Source organism: Hibiscus syriacus, unplaced genomic scaffold (assembly GCF_006381635.1).
Source record: "Hibiscus syriacus cultivar Baekdansim isolate YM2019G1 unplaced genomic scaffold, ASM638163v2 tig00008864_pilon, whole genome shotgun sequence".
NCBI classification, from domain to species: Eukaryota; Viridiplantae; Streptophyta; class Magnoliopsida; order Malvales; family Malvaceae; genus Hibiscus; species Hibiscus syriacus.
Window position 1 is genome coordinate 3,354 of NW_024062176.1, and position 18,697 is coordinate 22,050.

An 18,697-nucleotide genomic window follows, 5' to 3' on the forward strand; every position below is an offset into this window, starting at 1 on the left:
ATATTAAAATAATAGTATTAAAATTATATTATATATATTAAATATTTTAATAATTAATATTTTATTAAAATATTACATTAATATTAAATAAATAAAATAATTTTTTGAGTGATTATAATTTAAAGCGAAAAGTTAGGAAAATATTTACCGAAAATCAGATGATAAATATTTTATAAAAAATACAGAGGAGTTAGTAAATAAATTATATTAAAAAATCAATTATAACTATCAAACACCAAAAACATTTTATTTTGTAGAAATACTTTCCAACTATCAAATAATGAAAAATATTTTCCAACTATCAAACGACCCTAAGCCAAATCTCCCACCCTAATATTTTGATTTATATTTACAAAATACGTGATTATGGTAAAATAAGATTGAAGTAAAAGGTAACCATTGGTAATTAATTTACCTATCACTATACGTAAGCCACTGCTTTATTTTCCTTTTAAAATTTAAATTTCCATTGAATTAAACTTTTTTCTTCCCTTTTCTTACCTCCTTACACAAAGTAAGTTGTTTTTTTTCCTCGAAGATAAAAACAATAAACTGATATTGAAGTTGGTAAAAGGCTGAATTTTTAAGTGGAAGGAAATACAAAGATGGGGTTTCTCTTAGGGTGTGAAAGTAGATATGTTTTGGAGTAAAATTGTTGAAGAGTTGTGTTACAGTTTAGGGTTTTCAATTCTGAGTTTTTGTTTTTATTAATATGGGTGGGTGTTTTCCCTGTTTGGATCAAACAAGGAAGGGAACAACAATGGTGGGAGCACTCTGAAAGAACTCAGCAAGAAGGTTCAACTAAAGATGGCTCAGTTGCACAGTCTCAGCATGTTCACAGAGTTAGCTCAGGTGAGAAGGGTTTTCGTTTTTCTTAGTTTTTTATAAGCTGGAATATGTTGAATTCTGTGTTTTTCTTAGGTTTGTTTTCAAGTTTTTGATGATGAATGGATAGTTGTTGGAGTAATTTGCTTGTTTGTTCTGATTCATTATGGTTGTTTCTGGGTTTTTGATTGATAGCACTTTGAATTTTGCTCTATGGAGTTGTTTGGGAGCTCTTCTCTTAGGTTTCGGAACGAAGATTTCGCGTGCACGCATGCACTATTGTACCATGATTGTTAAGCTACCGTAAGCTAAATGCTATAGTAAATGCATTGTAAGTGAGAATTTGGAATATTCATAAAAATGACGTAGAATGTAGTCGAATAAAGGTTAAGAGGTTTGCTTAAGATTTCCCGTATTCGGCTTAGGATGTAAAATGCGGTGTCGGAGTCATATACCCGATCATTCGAGACTTCATTATTGGGGCTATTTTCGTGTGCTAGAGAGATAAGTTTACTTGTTCTACTTGTAAGTGGTGTATCACAGTGCTCACTGTCAGCCGCAATTACAAGGATATGACCTTTAACTTTTGTATCTTCCGGCTTTCATTTTATCTAATGTATCTGATTCCCTACTTTGGACAGACAAATCGAAATCTCGGACCGGTTCTGATTCTAAGAAAGAACCTGCAGTGCCTAAAGATGGACAGACAGCAAATATTGCATCACAAACATTCACCTTTCGAGAGCTTGCTCCGCCACAAAGAACTTTAGGCAAGAATGTCTATTAGGAGAAGGTGGTTTTGGACGTGTTTACAAGGGTCGGTTGGAGAGTACAGGACAGGTCCATTACAATGCTTGAACTTAAGTATCTTGCTCTATTTGAAAGACTTGGGATCCCAGTCTTGTTAAATTTGCCCGTTATAAACTTTGTAATGTTTTACTTATTTTGAATTATGGATGTGAATCATGTAGTTTAAGCGTTCTTTAATAACTGTTCTATCATTTCAGGTTGTTGCCGTCAAACAGCTTGATAGAAACGGGATTCAGGGAAATAGAGAATTTCTGGTTGAAGTTCTCATGCTTAGCCTCTTACACCACCCGAACCTTGTCAACTTGATCGGCTATTGTGCCGATGGAGACCAACGCCTCCTCGTCTATGAGTTTATGCCTTTGGGTTCATTGGAGGATCACTTACACGGTAAGGATGGCATTTGTAATACTTACAATCCTCTAGCTTTTGGTTTGGTTGCACTTTCGACTTGAAAACCGAAAGACACTAGGATTAATTATAAAATAGTTCCATGTCGGTGAACATACATGCTTTTTTTTTCTTTTGGCGGTCTTCATGAGCTTCAATAGTTTGGTTTAATGAATCGTAATGTAGGGAGAACGGTTTTTGTTCCACTGCACAACTGATTGATTTTGGCTTCATTTATGCTGCTAGACCAATATATAACTCGACATCCATTTGCATTGGTGACTGTTCTCTTCCTTGAGCCGGTTTTGAGCTCTCAGAAGTACGGGTAGCTATGGATAAACGAACTTGCGACTTTATATTGGCAAATTCTGCTTTGGTTAGCCTGTTAGCTTGCTCTTGTTTAGTTATTTAACTAGTCAGGTTGTCAAAATAAAGTGCATTGTGTTAAATTTGTTTTCAGATCTTCCGCCGGACAAGGAACCTCTGGACTGGAATATCCGAATGAAGATTGCAGCTGGTGCAGCCAAGGGATTGGAATACTTGCATGATAAAGCTAATCCTCCTGTTATATATAGGGACCTGAAATCATCCAACATCCTTCTACATGAAGGCTATCATCCTAAATTATCGGATTTTGGGCTTGCAAAATTGGGTCCTGTTGGCGATAAAACCCATGTCTCCACACGAGTGATGGGCACTTATGGTTATTGTGCACCGGAATATGCAATGACTGGCCAGCTCACCCTAAAGTCTGATGTCTATAGTTTTGGAGTGGTCTTTCTCGAGCTAATCACGGGACGCAAAGCCATTGATAATACACGTGATCCTGGAGAGCATAATCTTGTTGCATGGGTATCTTTTTTCTTCTAAGTTCTAATGTCTTATGCAGAATGCCTCTTATATTTTATTTTGTTTGTAGGCACGGCCGCTTTTTAAAGATCGTAGGAAGTTCCCAAAAATGGCTGATCCACTGCTGCAAGGTCACTATCCGGTGCGAGGCTTATACCAAGCTCTTGCAGTTGCTGCTATGTGTTTGCAGGAACAAGCTGCAACGAGGCCTCTAATGGGTGATGTTGTGACAGCCCTAACATACTTAGCCTCACAAACCTATGACCCAAATGCGCCTAGCAATCAAAGTAACAGAGTTGGTCCATCAACTTCGAGACTCGAGGATGATCAAAGGAGTATGGAAGATGGGTTGGACAGCCCAAATGAGCGTGTACAGCACAGTTCCCCTTCGACCCACAGGAATTCACCCGATTACAGGAAGAGAAATCATGCTAGGGAAATGAGCACCAGTGCACATTTGGGTAGGAACGAAACCGGTGGGGGCTCAGTGAGGGAATGGGGTTTGGATGATTCAGAACATGAATCTCACAGTAACTGCCCTCTGAGTGCTCTGAGAGCGAGGGAAACTCCACGTAATCATGATCTCGACAGAGAACGTGCTGTTGCAGAGGCTAAAGTATGGGGTGAGAATTGGAGGGAGAGAAAACGGGCAAATGCAATGTGCAGCTTTGATGGTACAAATGACTGACGTTGCTGAATCCATTCCATTTTGCTCTTTCAAGCATATACATGTTGCATCGTTTTAAGGGTCGTCAAAGGGAAAAGAAGAAATGTCAAATCCTTACCCGTCTCCACTTCTACCTCCAAGAAATTAGAGCTTATCCCTCCTATAATCATTCTTCTTGTTGAAAGAACCACAGTTAAGAATGGGACTAAGAGCAGTTGACTTATTTGGTGCATTAACAAGTAATTTCCTCTGCCATGACAAAATGCTTTATGCGACATATTAATCGAATGGGACTAAGAGCATTTGACTTATTTGGTGCATTAACAAGTAATTTCCTTTGACATGACAAAATGCTTTATGCTTGGTTTACTTCTTTCTTTTTTCCCTCAAGATTCATGTTACAGGAGATGTTGGAATATCTCGTTGGTGTTGTTGCATCTTTGTAATGGTACACCTTTCTTATATATGGATTTGTCGTCGGTCCTGCTTAGTTTATACAAGAGTTTTGAAGACGACTGTTTACTTAAGTGCACCAATATGAACGTGGCATATCATACAACTTTCTTAACCTAACAAAACTAACGCGTCAAAGATACTAATTAGACCTTTCAGGTAGTACAGGATAATTAGTTTTGTCCAATCATTCTGAAGAATGTAAAAGCCCATACCAAAATTGCAAACTCCACCCCCAATTCCTCATCATTCATATTTCTCCTCTAAACCCCACAAAATCTGAGGCTTTTTAAACAAAAAAAAGTCATTTCTTTTTTCCCTGCAAAATGAGACATACCACTGTTATATTAAGGAAATAAAGGAAACAATCTTGATCATCATATCCTAAAAGTTTCAGGTGAGAATCGAACCGAGACCACATAATCATCCATCGACAGCTGTTTCGGCCTTTTTAATTGAGCAGGACTCTCCGTCAGCTGCCTACCACTGCGCTTTGATGGTGTCATGTTCTGAAATGTAGAGATGCAGAATCATGATAAGAAAAAAAATCCCAACTAGAATAAACATAGTAACCAAAGATATACAACCTGGCAAGTTTCTTCTCCTTGCGTGCTTGTCGCTCCCTCTCATCATATTCTTGGTTTTCCTTCTCAACCAATCGGATGAGGGTATCACATCTCCTTGCAAGCTCTTGAGTTGTCCGTGACTTCACGAACCAATCAAATCGAAACATGGGAGACGCTCGGAATGCTGCCTTCAACTCATCCCAATTCCCATATCCAAGCTTGTGAACCATGCAGATCTGTTATACATACGAAGCAGAGGCATAAATAACACAAATAATTTCAAGTTGGACCGAAAAATAAATCATGTGATGGAAGAAGACTAAAAGACAAACCATGAACCGATCACATTCTTCATTGTACAGCTTCCCTTTGTTTTGACCATACTGGATCTTCATTTCCAGCCATGGGTTCTTGTAGCGATCCAATTTCTTGCCAATTGCTTTCATGATCTCATCTTTTCTAGTAATCCTGGCTTCCCCTCTTTCAATGTTTTTAATTATCCTATCATAATCTGTAGTATGATAAAACTCGATAATTATTATTGTAGCACTAAAACCTTGTTCAGAACCTAGGAAAACGATTACCGGTTAAGGGCACTTGATTGAAACCTTTCCGAACAAGGCAAAAGCAACATGATATTAGATACCACTTACCATTTAACTCCTTGTATCGTTCTTTAAAAACTTTAGCATATCTTTGAACTTCCTCCTCGGTTTTCCCTTCCATTTCAGAAGCAATACTTTTTATATCATTTCGTCCGTACTTCTCACAAGCTCTGATGAAAGTATTGAAATCTCTTCGGCTCCATGAAGAAAACCCCTGATGCACCCAAACATTAAGTAACCAATAATATAAACATAACCTAGTCTTGGCTCAGTTGGCACGTTGCTGCTGGGGATTTGAGGGGTTTATGGATAGTTTAGAAAGTATATATATACATATATAAACATAACACAAATGCATTCCACTCACCTCTTCTAGTAGTTGTTCCTTTTCTTCCAACTCTTCAGCAGTTAACGGATCCCCCCCTGCTAAGTAGAAGAGACTTAATTAAACAGGCGTAAAGAAGTTAAGATCGTGTAACATAAAGAACGGAATATATGGTAAAAGTAAAATACCTTCAGGTTCAGCCTCATCAATTGTGTCCTTTACCTGGTTCTTCTGATGGGTTTGCTGATTTTAATGAAAACAATCTGGTCAGAAAATCAATAACAACCAACAGCAATTCCATGGTGGAGAATATGGAAACTGGTATTTGCTCAATTCATGCATACCATGAGATAGCGTACTTCTTTCTCGTACAACTCATTCAGCCTCTGAGTGTTAAAAAACTGGAAATCGTGCCTGAGAAATTGAAATATTTTGTTAGCTACAATATCTAACTGAGCAAACTATATAGCAAAACATTAGTTTCAGAAAGGACATACAGTTGAGGCATGCGAGGAATTCGTGGCTCCTTTGGCTTTGCTGGAGCACCTTGGCGCATGGTTTGTTTAAAGTACTCAGATTCTGAGTAACTAATAAATGGAAACGAAAAGTATATGTCAAATACAGATTAAAGATGCGTAATGCAAAGTTTAAGTATAAATGCTGAAATTAGAGACTCACTTTCGCTTTCGCTCTCTTTTTGGAGGCTCAATCCAATTTTCAGTTGCAATTTTCTTGAAGTCAAACTTGTTTTCATCCTTCATCTAGAAGAAGCAAAAGCACCAATCAATAATGGGCAGTATAAAATGCTAGACTTAGAAGAGATCAAACAGAAAGATTTGGGACAAGAAGCGAGAAAGATGTTTTAACCTTGTCATCGTCAAAATCATACAGTTCAGCAGCTACAGAGACAAGAATGTCAAAATCTAATTATCTTTTATAACAACTTTAAATAAAATTAAAAAAAAACAAAGAAAACAAGAGCAAGAGAGGCATACTATCATCCATCTTAAATTTAATAGCATCCTCTGTAAACTTCTTCATCTTTGCATCAAGTTCAGCCGTTGCTGCTTCACCTTTAGCGATGATTCTATCAATGTCTTCATCTGTAATTGTGCTATCCTTGGAACTAAAGACCATTTCAGCACCAAACCTCACCATTTGAAGCAGCTCATCTTTGTTAACAGCTGCAACAAGCAAGAAGATATTGAAATGATACAGATATAGACTCAGCAAAGAAATATTGCATCAAGCAAACAATTGCACAGCAAGGGAAGTTGCTTACTCTTCTGCTCTGCTAACCGTCCTTGTTGAATAACCAGGGCATCTAGGGCAAGCTTTTTGTAGGCTCTCTCAATCACCTTTTCCTCAATAGTGTACTGTTTCATGATAAACAAACAAATAAGTATGTCATAACAAAGGATAACTTGTCAACTAGCATACATTGAGAATATCCAGACCTCTGTGCAAAAGCGGAACACTTGAACTTCCTTCTTTTGACCAATTCTATGAGCACGATCCTGGGCTTGCAGATCAACTTGTGGGTTCCTGCAAGATTCCACTTGTATCGCCAATCGAACAAGAAATAAACATATATAATAATAAATGAAGGAAGATGCTTACCAGTCACTATCATAAAGGATGACAACATCAGCTGTAGCAAGATTAATACCAAGACCTCCAGCTCTAGTTGATAACAAGAAAACAAATTTCTCACTTCCTGGCTTGTTATAGGCTTCAATGGAAGCATCACGGTCATCTCCACCAGTATTACCATCAATACGGCAATACTGGTACCCACGGAACATCAAATAATCTTCCAGAATATCCAGTAGCCTTGTCATCTGAATGGAATAAATACCCACAGCAAAATCATTAACGTGGAAATTGGAAAATAATGAAGACATGACAATTTAAATGATGTAAATAAAAATAAATTAGAAGAAAATCACAGGGAAATGTATCAATATACAAATAGGTAATTCTAGGCAACCCTAAAGATTACCTGAGAAAATATCAGAACCCTAGAATCACGCTCCTTCAGTTTTGGCAGTAGCTTGTCCAACAGAACCATTTTACCTGGAAATAAATAAGGTCATCTTTCATGCAACAACAATGGATTCAATATGTTCTAGGAAGTAAATTTACCAGCATTGGTTATAAGATGATCTCCTGTAGTATATGGAGGTCCAGGTTCAGCACCTTGGAAAAGATATGGGTGATTACAGCATTTACGCAGCTGCATTGCAATATTCAGAAGACGCTTACGCTCTCCACCAGCATTAACAACTTCAAGATCTTTTTGCAGTAAAGCCTTATAGTATTGTTTTTGCATCTGGGACATTCCTACTTTCAGGATAGTTTCCTTTTTGGGAGGCAAACCTTTCTCAACATCTGATTTCAATCTCCTAAGGAGAAATGGCCGAAGGACCTAAAGATGTGGAGACAAAGAATCTTAATTATCTGTACAAAACCATAATCAAGACATTAATAGGTATAAGATTTTAAACTTGCCTTGTGAAGCTGTTGAACAACTTCCTGCTCATCATTTTCACCAGAAATCTGAAACCACTGATCAAAAGTTTCTGCAGAACTAAAAATCTCCGGCAGTAGAAAGTTTAGAAGAGCCCAAAGTTCATGGAGATTATTCTGCACCCCAGAGAGAAAAAAACCAAGATTACCACATATGCTAGAAAACACCATGAGTGCAAAACAGAATTATCAAAATCCATTCAGTTGGCAACAAAAACTGATCTCTCCAAGGAGATATGAGATCAAAAAAAGGTACAATTTAAATGCAGGTTCAGTACCAGAAAGTGACTTAGGAATTTATACTGCAACTATGCAGAGCATACATCGTGAATGAAATGAGGCTTATAAACTCAGTAAGTACTTCCATAGCAACACATTCTAGTGCATACCTGAAGTGGAGTACCAGTAATAAGAAGACGGTAGTTAGTATTGTAGAGCCTCATTGTTTTTGAAAGGAGTGAATTCTCATTCTTGATTCGATGGGCTTCATCAATAACTATATAGCGCCAACTAAAACGACGTAAGGCAGTTTTCTCCTTAATGGCCATTTCAAAACTCGTGACACAGACATCAAACTTCCCAGCAACCAGTAACTCCTCACGAATGTATCTCTGTAGAAATTAGAAGACATAAGAATCATAATAAAGAGTTAAAATAAAGAGTCATCACTGGAGCATTCATCAAGCAGCTTACTCTTTCTTCAGGATTCCCAAGGAATTTTACAGTTCGCAACACTGGGCAGAATCGACGAATTTCATTCACCCAGTTACCAAGAGTTGATTTTGGAGCAACAACCATGTGAGGGCCAGTAATTCCTCGGTACTCATGCAGATAACCCAGTAAAGAAATAGTTTGCAAAGTTTTCCCCAGTCCCTTTATTAAAAAATTTAGTAAACAAACATCAGCTGGTGAAAAATAACAAGATAACTGTTGATATGAAAAACAAGCTTTGACAATGAATTTAAACAATATGTGAATCACTAAAAGCCACGGATGCAACACATACCATTTCATCTGCAAGAATTCCATTTATACCACTCTCATACAGTCGTATAAGCCAATTTAAACCAGCTAGTTGGTAGTCCCTCATCTTTCCCTGAATGCCTGGAGAGGAAACAAAAAAGAGCAAAGAACATTTGAAGAGATGAAAACAGTTAAATTGAGTTCTCTAATTGAGGGTTTCAGAGAGAAAGAACTTACAAGTAGGTTGAGTCACCAATCTTGTGTTTCCAGACAAACCATCTTCTTCCTCCTTGAGGTACTCTTCATCTTCTTCCTCTTCAGTCACTTTTGATGCATGGCGTCCCCTAAATTTAACAAATGGAAGAAACCATTAAAAACCAAATAGAAACAGCGTCCATCACTTACAAGTTATAATTAGTAATAACGTGAAAATACCACAATCAAGAGAAATTGCCCTTTGAACACCCTTAGCAAGGAGCAAACAAATACCTTCCTTTCGCCTTCTTCTGAGATGATGATAGGTCACTTTTAGAAAAATGAGCAAACAACTCTGTCTGCTGCAAAAGATACTTTAAACGCCCTTTCCCCTTATTATTCTACAGTCACACCAAACATTAGTAGCCCATAAATTACACTTAATATTAACAGGAATGTAACTTCTCTCCAGAATACACACCATATCAGCATCAATGGCAGCATTTTGAGCATCTAATATCTCCTGAATCTTATGCTTCTTTAGTTTCTCCATTTCTTTTAACCTCTCCTTTTCTCGCTTACTAATTTCTGGGTCAGACTCGCTAGACTCATTCTGCACGGAAAAAAGCACCTCAAAAATCATAAAACATAAATATAAATAATGAAAATCTTCTCGACAACTTATCAGATATCGTAGAAGCAAAATTCATACTAAAGTGGAAACACTAAAATTTTTAGAAAAACATATTTTTAATTGTTGGAAGACCTGAACAACAAACAGCAAAAAATATAGATCTAACGACTGAAACCATAAAATTTCGAAAGCGAACTAAGGAAAAATCGTAAAACTACCTCGTAAACGTCATCCGCGTTTGAATCGGGTGCGCCCTCATCTCCCTCGGAAGCTCCAGCGGAGCGAGCAACGGCTTCGAGCTCTTCCTCATCCTCCTCGTCGCCGTTGATCTGATCATCGACTCTCTCTTCCTCCGATGAACTGCCGTTGGATATTGCTTCATCGGACGATGCCGGTTTCGATGATTTCGCCATCTATTTTCTCAGATTTGAGGAGTTTTTTGTTTTCCTTTTAGGAGATATTTACTTTTTCGTAAAGAAAGGAACGATGCCCTCCAAAATAAATGTGAGATAAACGATGTTGGTGGGATTTTGGCCGTTGGATTTGGGGGAGTGGAGATTAAATGTTTTGAAGTGGATGGAGTGGCAAAATGAGGGATTCCCGCCAACTATACGGAAATAAGAAATTCCCGCCTAGTTAAGCCGCTGGCTCGGGGCTCACATCTAAGAGCGCGCGGGATGTTAGATGTACCTAGGATAAGTATTTGACCTGAATCCAAATTTATACGTTAATTTTTTTCTTCAAAACTTCAATTTAAATCGAGTTTTTGAAGGGTATAGTAAGATCGATCGAATTGAGCATGAAAAATATTTTACTCAAATAATAGTATAATTGATATATATAGATAATTAATATAAGGATAAAGTATATAAATAGTTCCTAAATTTTTAGGGCACTTGTATTTTGGTCATCCAACTTTTGAAAATTACAATACAATCATCGAATTTTTAGTTCGTTTTCAGTCAGATTTCTATCGTTACCTCCCATTAGTTTTTGCTAACGTGACACATAACCCCCGTTAATCCCTTCTTTTTCTTTCTTATCTTATTCTTCTTCTCTCAAACATCCGGTCACCCCATCTTGGATCAGCGGTGGCTCACACTGCCATCACCATCGTCACCGACATTGCCTCTCGACCACACCCCAACCCTCGATTCATACATACCCGTCCACTGTTCGTCCCAAATCATGAGAAGATTGTTTGAACACCTATCCCTTTCTCTGTCGTCAATCGCCAGTAACTGTCACTGCCATTACCAATAAGAGCGTCACCCCATTCCAACCAAAACCTCGCTAGCCACTCGCCAAGACTCACATTCGTTTGTCGTGTAGAGGGTCATGAATCTTGTCGAAAAACCCCAATGCCCTTGTTTTCTATTTTCATTCATTTTTTTACCGATTAGGTTGTCCTCTTGCTACACAACCACCACCGTTAGAGTCCTCACATCGTTCCGACCAATACTCAGTTGGTTGTGCCTCCTTGTCGTTGTTCGTCCTCCATTCGTTGTTGGTTAAGAATAAGGAGAAGAGGAAGAATACGGGGTTAGGTGTCACGTCAGCAAAAACCAACGGGAGGTAATGACATGAAACTTACTGAAAACGAACTAAAAGTTTGATGATTGTATTACAAGTTTCAAAAGTTGGGTGACCAAAATGCAAGCACCCTAAAAGTTTAGGGACTATTTATATACTTTACCCTTAATATAATTTTTTTATTTATATATTTTTTCAATTAAGTCTCTATTCTAACTATTAAAAAATAGAAGTATATACATATATATATATATATATATATATATATATATCAATTTGGGTCAAAAGCGAGTTTTTACGTTAAAAATTGAATCATAATTTAAGTTAGGCAGAACTTTATTAAACGTGAGTCGAGTCGAATGAATGTTATATTTGGATCAAATTCGAATAAACAAAAAATTTGATTTATTCCAACCCACGACTATCCCAGTTGTACCATTATTATCATTAATGATGACTATAGAAATATGATTTTAAAATTATTTAAAATTATAAATTTATTTAAAAAATCATACGAATATATAAAACATGTAAATTATTAAAAATTTATTCTTTAAATTTTAAATTTGAATGATTCAAATCTAAATCCTAATAAATATATTTTATAATTTAGAATCAAATTTCAAAATCTAAATTTACATTTATGATGATTTTAATAATAGATATAAAAAACATTCATATATCTCTATTTTAAGTTTATAACAAATAATAATTTTAATATTTAAATTTAAATATTATCTGAATTCATAAATGATAATTCAAATATAAGAATCTATAACCCAAATTAACAACTCTAATAAGAATGTTAAAAACTACCTATTAATATGGTGACATGTTCTTTGGCTGCTAACTATCTCGTGTATTAAATATTGTATCGATCACATATTTTTTCATATTTTTAAGATTGAATTATTTGAATTTATATGATATGAAAAATGTAATACCCATACAATTTGAATAGTGACTAAAAAGTACATTTTAAAAGTTTAGTGGCTCAAATATAAACTTATAAAAATTCATGGACCAAAGAGGTAATTTCCCAAAAATAGATTCTGTTCTATAAATAAATAGTCTATTTTTGAGAATATATTCTTTATGGAATTCAAATTTTGATTTAGAAATAGTGCAAAGAGCTATAAAGTTCATTAAAATATTCGGATAATCAGATCAAATCGAAATTTTATAAAAAAATTGAAGGATGGTAGTATGAGGTTAGAAATATTATATTTATATTTTTAGTCAGTAGAACTTAACATGGAATAGTAGAATTAAGTGAATTTTCCATGTTAAAGTTGAACAATGGAAATTAAGTGACTAAATTAAAATTTTGGAAAAGTGTGAGGGCAAGGGTGGAAATCAATAAATATTATTTTATAATTGATACGATGATGTAATTATGTGATGAAAGCATGGCAAAATGGTAGATATTTTGATTCATTAAGGGTAGAAATGACTTTTGGACTAAAATGAATTTTAAATTCATTTTTAATAGAATTCATACAAATGTACATATATATTTTTGGGAGTTTTGTCTATAAATTCTCCTTCTTTTCCTATATACGCCGTGAAACCATGGAAGAAAAAGGTAAGGTGTTTTCTTTCATTTTAGTATTTTTCCTTTTATTTTTGATTAAGTTATGAAATCGAAAAATGATCCATATCAAATTCTACATCATTTTATGTTAATATTTCATTGTTTCCATGCTTGAATCATTGGATTTTTGTTGATATGGAAATGATTGTGAATGGATGAAAATGATGTGTTGATGATGAAATTATGCTTGAATTAAGTTGAAAATTAAGCTTGATATGTTTTAATTAATTCGACCTAAAGGAAGAAGACAAATAAAATTTTTGGAAAGATTTGATAAGGACTATAAATGATGTACGAGTGAATCTACATGCTTATAATATGATTTGAACCAATTTGGAAAATTGTAATAGTATAGGGACTTAATTGTATAAATTGAGAAATATAGAGAGTATAATGCAATTGTCTAATAATTGATGTATTATGTTGAAATTGAATGTTGGAGTGCTAAAATTGATGTTTGGATGATGATTTGGACCAAATTGAAAATTTTAAAAATTATAAGGACCTATTCGAATTTTATAGAAAATTTAGTGATTGAAGTGAAATTATTTAATAGATGATGTATTATGCTGGAACTAACAAAATAGAATGTTGAATTTAATGTTAGAATGTGAAATTGGATTAATTTGGAATTTTGGTAAAGTTTGGGAACTAAATTGTAAATTATGGAAAAGATGGGGACTTAAGTGAAAATTTTGTAATTATTGAGGTGTTATATTTGAATTAAATGCTGATTTTTTAGTTGTGTTAATTGAAACTTGGATTGAATTAAATTTGTAAAGATTGGGAACCAAATTGCATACGTGTATAAATTATGGTTTAGAATGGAAATTGGTATAAGTTCATGAGTAGGAATTGAACATGTTGTTGGATTGTTCGAATATGTTTTATGACATTTGCATTTGGGATTAAATGGCTACAAGGACTATATTGAATAAAAAGTAAAATGGAAGAAAGTTGAGGATTTAACCGACAATTGTGTAGTTATTTAAAATCTTTAAGTACTATATTGGAATTGAATATTAAAATAATGATTTAATGCTATAATGTTTATTTTGGGCGAGTTTGTAAATTTGTTAAAGCTTGGGAACAAAAATATAATTTGCATAAACAGTGAGTTTAAAAGTTATTGAATAAATATGAGTATTAAAATAATTGAACAATAAATAATAGAATGGTGATTTTGAAATTAAAATATTAAATTGGAATTGAATTGGAAATGCCTATAAATTCAATAACTAAATTGTAAATATGGAAAAACTTATAGATTAAAATAGAAATTGTATAGAAAATATGTGAAGTATAAACAAATGATAATAGTAAATGATTTTTAGAATGGTTTGGAAGAATAAATTGTAATTTGGAAAAAAGTTGTTAAGAACCTATTTTACATTTCATGAAAATTTGAGGATTAATATGCAAAGGTTAGAAAGTTAAGTTAGTGTGCTATTCTGAAAATTTACAGTTAAATGATGAAATATTGAAATTCCACTAATATGAGAAGTTGTATAAGTTAGAAGTTTATTTCGCAAGTTTTGGAGAAGTTGGTGGTAAAATGATAATTATTTAAAATTAACATATTAAGTTTGAATTAATGTGAAAAGTGATTAAATATGAAGAACGATATGAATTTAATTTGGATATTTGCGAAATGTTAGATTATATTTATAAAAAAACTATTCATAGTTAAATGTGAAATGTTGAAAAACTAAGTAAATTGTCATGAGATCTAATTATTTAAGGAGTTGGATGGTTAATTTAATTAAGCTATAATTTGTTATCAAATTGGTGAAAGAAATTAATATAGAATATACTTTAATGATATTGTAAATATATTTATATTTATATGAATATGAGACAATTATGTTAGTTGAATATATTAATATATGAATGAAACAATATATGAATGTGAAATTTTTTCTATAATATTATTATATATGAAAAAGATTTAAGATTTAAACAAAGTCTAATGTACAAAACTTCAGAGTCATGGGTACATGAGGTGGAGTTATTCTTTATCTATTTATGTACATTCATGTACATCTATTATGCATTATACGTGTATTCTAGCACTTTAAGTGAAATATGGGTCTATATGTGCATTAGGGATTTCACGATGTTTTGATGTTGTGAGATACCAAATATGGTTGTGATTCGGTATAATGATGATGTGTTCTACAATAAATATAGTTATGTTTAGTACTAAAACTACTATTTGTTACATACATAACACAAAAATGTGTCATACTGTTATTGCCAGTGTTATGTTTCATACAGGGCACTAAAGGTGTCATACTGATATGGCAAGTTATATTGCATACCGTGCAGAACCCTCGTTTTATGACTCGTGTACCATGTATTCACATGATTATATTTTGGGCTATAAAATGAAACTAAAAGATAAAATACAATGACGATAGTATGAAAAAAAGGGATCATTATAAGAAGAAAAGTCAATATAAGTTTAATTATTGTAGTACAGTAAATTTTTATATGTAAAAATTTACTTAACCATTAATGGATTATATATTAGAAGATAAATTATACGTCACTTATATATGAAATGATATTGTTAAATCTTATTTAATTGATTAAATGATTTTATACTATGTTTTTATACGCTATTTTATATTAAAATATATGTGTTACATAATATTGTTATGTGATTTGAAAAGTATAAAGTAAATAGATTGAATTCTTAAATTGTATATATGCATGTGAATATATTAAGGGCATACCATATGAACTCAATTTAAGAAAATTTATGTGCCTAACGTGGAACTATGATAATTGTCGTTGTTAGTAGGTGGTTGCGTGACAATAGACAATAACTATAAAAGAGATGTTTTAATAAATTTAATTGTAGATAGTACAAATGTTATATATATATATATATGGTGATAGAAAAGTATATGATAAGAGTTGTGTTAAAACAGTAGAGTAATATAATAAGAGAAATCGTAGTAAAAAAAATGAAAATATGATAAGAAACTAAGTAAATATATACGAGTTGTAATAAATTATATTATAAAGATTAATTGGAATTATTTTCTTGGCAGTGTTAAATTATGATATGAAATAGTATAATACCTGCATAATCGTCATAAAAAACCAAATGCGAATTAGAAATTAAACATTTCATTATGATTTTATGTGTTTAAATAGTTTAATAATAACTGCTAAATTTGTGTTTCATCGGCTTGAAGTAGGAAATGTAGTACAAAAACAATGTGACATCCTTATCTTGTGTTCGGGTTCAACTGCGGGTTTAGGGTGTTAAAAAAATAGTAAAATATAAAATAAGACCAAATCACCAATCTAGTCAATTATATCTAAATTTGGAATTTATCAGAATAAAATAATTTATATCAATACTAAAAATAACATACAATATCATTTAACATAATCGTTATATTATATATTTTTATTGGATTCAAACACCTATATTTAAAAAAATTTATTTACATGAATCCATCTTATATCATTATTATTCATTGATTTAAAAAAATTACTGAAAAATTATTATTATAACAAAATGTTAGAAGATCTATTAATATAAAATTTATATTTAATATTTGATGATTTTGGGTCATCTTAACCTTTTTCCGGTCCAAGGGTGAAGGGCCTAATAGAATACTTCTTACATAAATACAATACGGTATAAAAGGGTCAAGTACACTACAGCTCACAAACTATCGTAAACTGATTGTTTTATCACTGAAATTTCAAATGTTATAAAATGATCTTATATATATCGAATAGTTACAAAATAGTCACTAAATTTATCAAACTATTACAAGACGATCATTAACTTTTACTGAGATATTACAAAATAGTCATAAAATTTATCAAAATTTTCACTTATAATAGCATTGTAGTGACAATTTTGTAATAGTTTGATAAATTTAATGATCATTCTATAATATTTTAAAATATATTGACCAACACGATCATTTGAGCATAGTTCAATGATCTCCTATATACTTTTTCCATATAAAAATAGGTTTATTATAAAATTTGATATATGAAATTGACAACTTTTCTCAATTTTGTATTTTTTTTCTTCTCAAATTGATATCTAAATTTGATTTTTTTTTTCAAGTTAACAATGCACTAACGTGTTATCTCAATAACCAATGAGTTTTTTTTATGTGGCTAAAATATTGATATCATAGGGTGTAACGTGTCAAAATTGTTGAAGAGTCATGACTAGGCCATATATAAGTTTTAGAATATTTTTCCAAAATCTAGATATCAATTTGAGACATAAAAATAAGTACCATTTTGAGAAAATTTGACAATTTTAAGTACCGATTTGTGTAATAAATCATATAATTATACATTTTGAATTTTTGGTCAAAACTGAAATTGAAATTTCTAGCGCCAAAAATCAAAGACAAACAGAGAGCGAAAATAGAAAATTGAAAGAAGATGAAACTCTGCGGGGGGAAAAAAAAACTCCCTCGAAGTTCCGATGTCGGCAATCGCCGATCAAAGGGTTCTTCACTGAAGAGTGAAGAATAGCTCAAAGAAGGCAAGTGATTCTAATAACCAATAAAATCTATTGATTTCGTGTTCGCATTCTTTCCTCTGGATTGAGCGAGCTAAAATTCCCCCTGTTTCGTTCTTTGTTGTCATTGCAGTTTGCAGATTGCTCATAATAGGTTCAACCGAAGCGTTCCTTTTACCAATCGGATATGTTTTTCCTAAAATTTGATTAATGTCTATTATTTCAGCTCTAATCAAGTTTTATGATGCTTATTTTTCTTTATTGTTCAACTGTTAATGAAATATAGTATGATAAATTTCCCTTTTAACTTTATTTCCTGTGAAAACTGTAGCTCACAGATGAATCAACACTTTTTTTAAGGTTTCCTGTAAAAACCGTGATAATATGATATGATTTTTTGTGTTGGAATTGTGCTAACAGCAAAGGGTATAGTCTTGCACAAATAAATTTTACCATTTCTAATGAATTCGACTGATATTGCACATAGCTAAGGATATTAATAGGTTTAGTGGATGTTTGGTTTCTAAGCTCTCTAGTCTAAACCGTCTCTGTATTGCACTATAAGCATTGACTTCTAAACATTCATCCCGTATCAACTTTGTGTATTTTGCCTTCTTAAGCTTAGTTGGTAACAAGGCAAAGCTTCAATAACATCTGAAGACTTAATTTCTTAACAACTGGGGAAGCTATTTGAACTCATCATATTTTCAAAAATTATCAATTTATGTTTTTTTTATATAAATTGATAGTTTTTTTTTTGTAAAGGGCATTTTGTACGATTATATTGTATGAATATGTACAAAATTAGACGAAAATAAATGTCTTATTAAAAAATCTCCCTAAATCTAAATGAAAAAAAGAGTGCAATGCTCGACGCCAATAAATGTTAGCCAAAGTATCGACCGTACAAAATAAAAATTGAACATCTCCAGCAAACACAAACAGACCAGCTAAGGAAACGTATGCAGAAGGACACACTGCAAAGGGCAAAGCAGAACATAAAAGTCCACTGAAGCAACAAGATGACAAAGGACCCAGAGAACAACACTCCAAACAACAATCTACAGTGTAACAGCAACCAAAGGCGCAGCAGGGTTGGAATAGGCGAGCCAAACAATCCACTCTTCGCGAAAACAAAGAACCTTTCTGGAAAACAGACCATCTATGGGACGAATCCAGAACAATAAAGCTTAAAATGGCTCTGAGTAACAAGCTGAAGAAGCTAAAAACCAATCCTCCATTGTTAAAATTA

General features: G+C 33.1%; 1 protein-coding gene and 1 pseudogene across 2 annotated transcripts; one reads left to right on the top strand and one right to left on the bottom strand.

Moving 5' to 3' along the window:
• Nucleotides 1–712: 712 nt before the first annotated feature.
• Nucleotides 713–3,716, top strand: LOC120202531 (annotated as a pseudogene).
• A 637-nt stretch (nt 3,717–4,353) lies between these two features.
• LOC120202532 (ISWI chromatin-remodeling complex ATPase CHR11-like) lies at nt 4,354–10,236 on the bottom strand. Of its 2 annotated transcripts, none has more exons than XM_039202953.1 (24): nt 10,027–10,236; nt 9,656–9,787; nt 9,469–9,575; nt 9,217–9,323; nt 9,023–9,120; nt 8,710–8,889; nt 8,406–8,627; nt 7,999–8,133; nt 7,633–7,915; nt 7,490–7,563; nt 7,108–7,328; nt 6,945–7,032; nt 6,770–6,863; nt 6,483–6,671; nt 6,355–6,386; nt 6,166–6,242; nt 5,985–6,074; nt 5,832–5,901; nt 5,676–5,730; nt 5,530–5,585; nt 5,211–5,376; nt 4,890–5,068; nt 4,580–4,793; nt 4,354–4,502 (listed from the first exon to the last, which is right to left on the bottom strand). In XM_039202953.1, the coding sequence occupies exons 1-24, from the start codon at nt 10,219–10,221 to the stop codon at nt 4,369–4,371; spliced, it is 3,198 nt and encodes a 1,065-aa protein (XP_039058884.1). In that variant the 5' UTR covers nt 10,222–10,236; the 3' UTR covers nt 4,354–4,368. The 2 variants fall into 2 exon arrangements, with proteins under 2 accessions (XP_039058884.1, XP_039058883.1); XM_039202952.1 differs by having other exon boundaries at nt 5,530–5,588.
• Between the last annotated feature and the right edge of the window lie 8,461 nt (nt 10,237–18,697).

What these genes read in the sequence shown, in the direction of transcription:
- LOC120202532 (XM_039202952.1), bottom strand. Translation starts at nt 10,221, where the DNA reads ATGGCGAAATCATCGAAACCGGCATCGTCCGATGAAGCAATATCCAAC. An exon ending in GGGTTCTGATATTTTCTCAG is followed by an intron (nt 7,329 to 7,489) that starts GTAATCTTTAGG and finishes TATTCCATTCAG; the next exon opens with ATGACAAGGCTACTGGATAT. An exon ending in AGGAACAACTACTAGAAGAG is followed by an intron (nt 5,377 to 5,529) that starts GTGAGTGGAATG and finishes TGGGTGCATCAG; the next exon opens with GGGTTTTCTTCATGGAGCCG.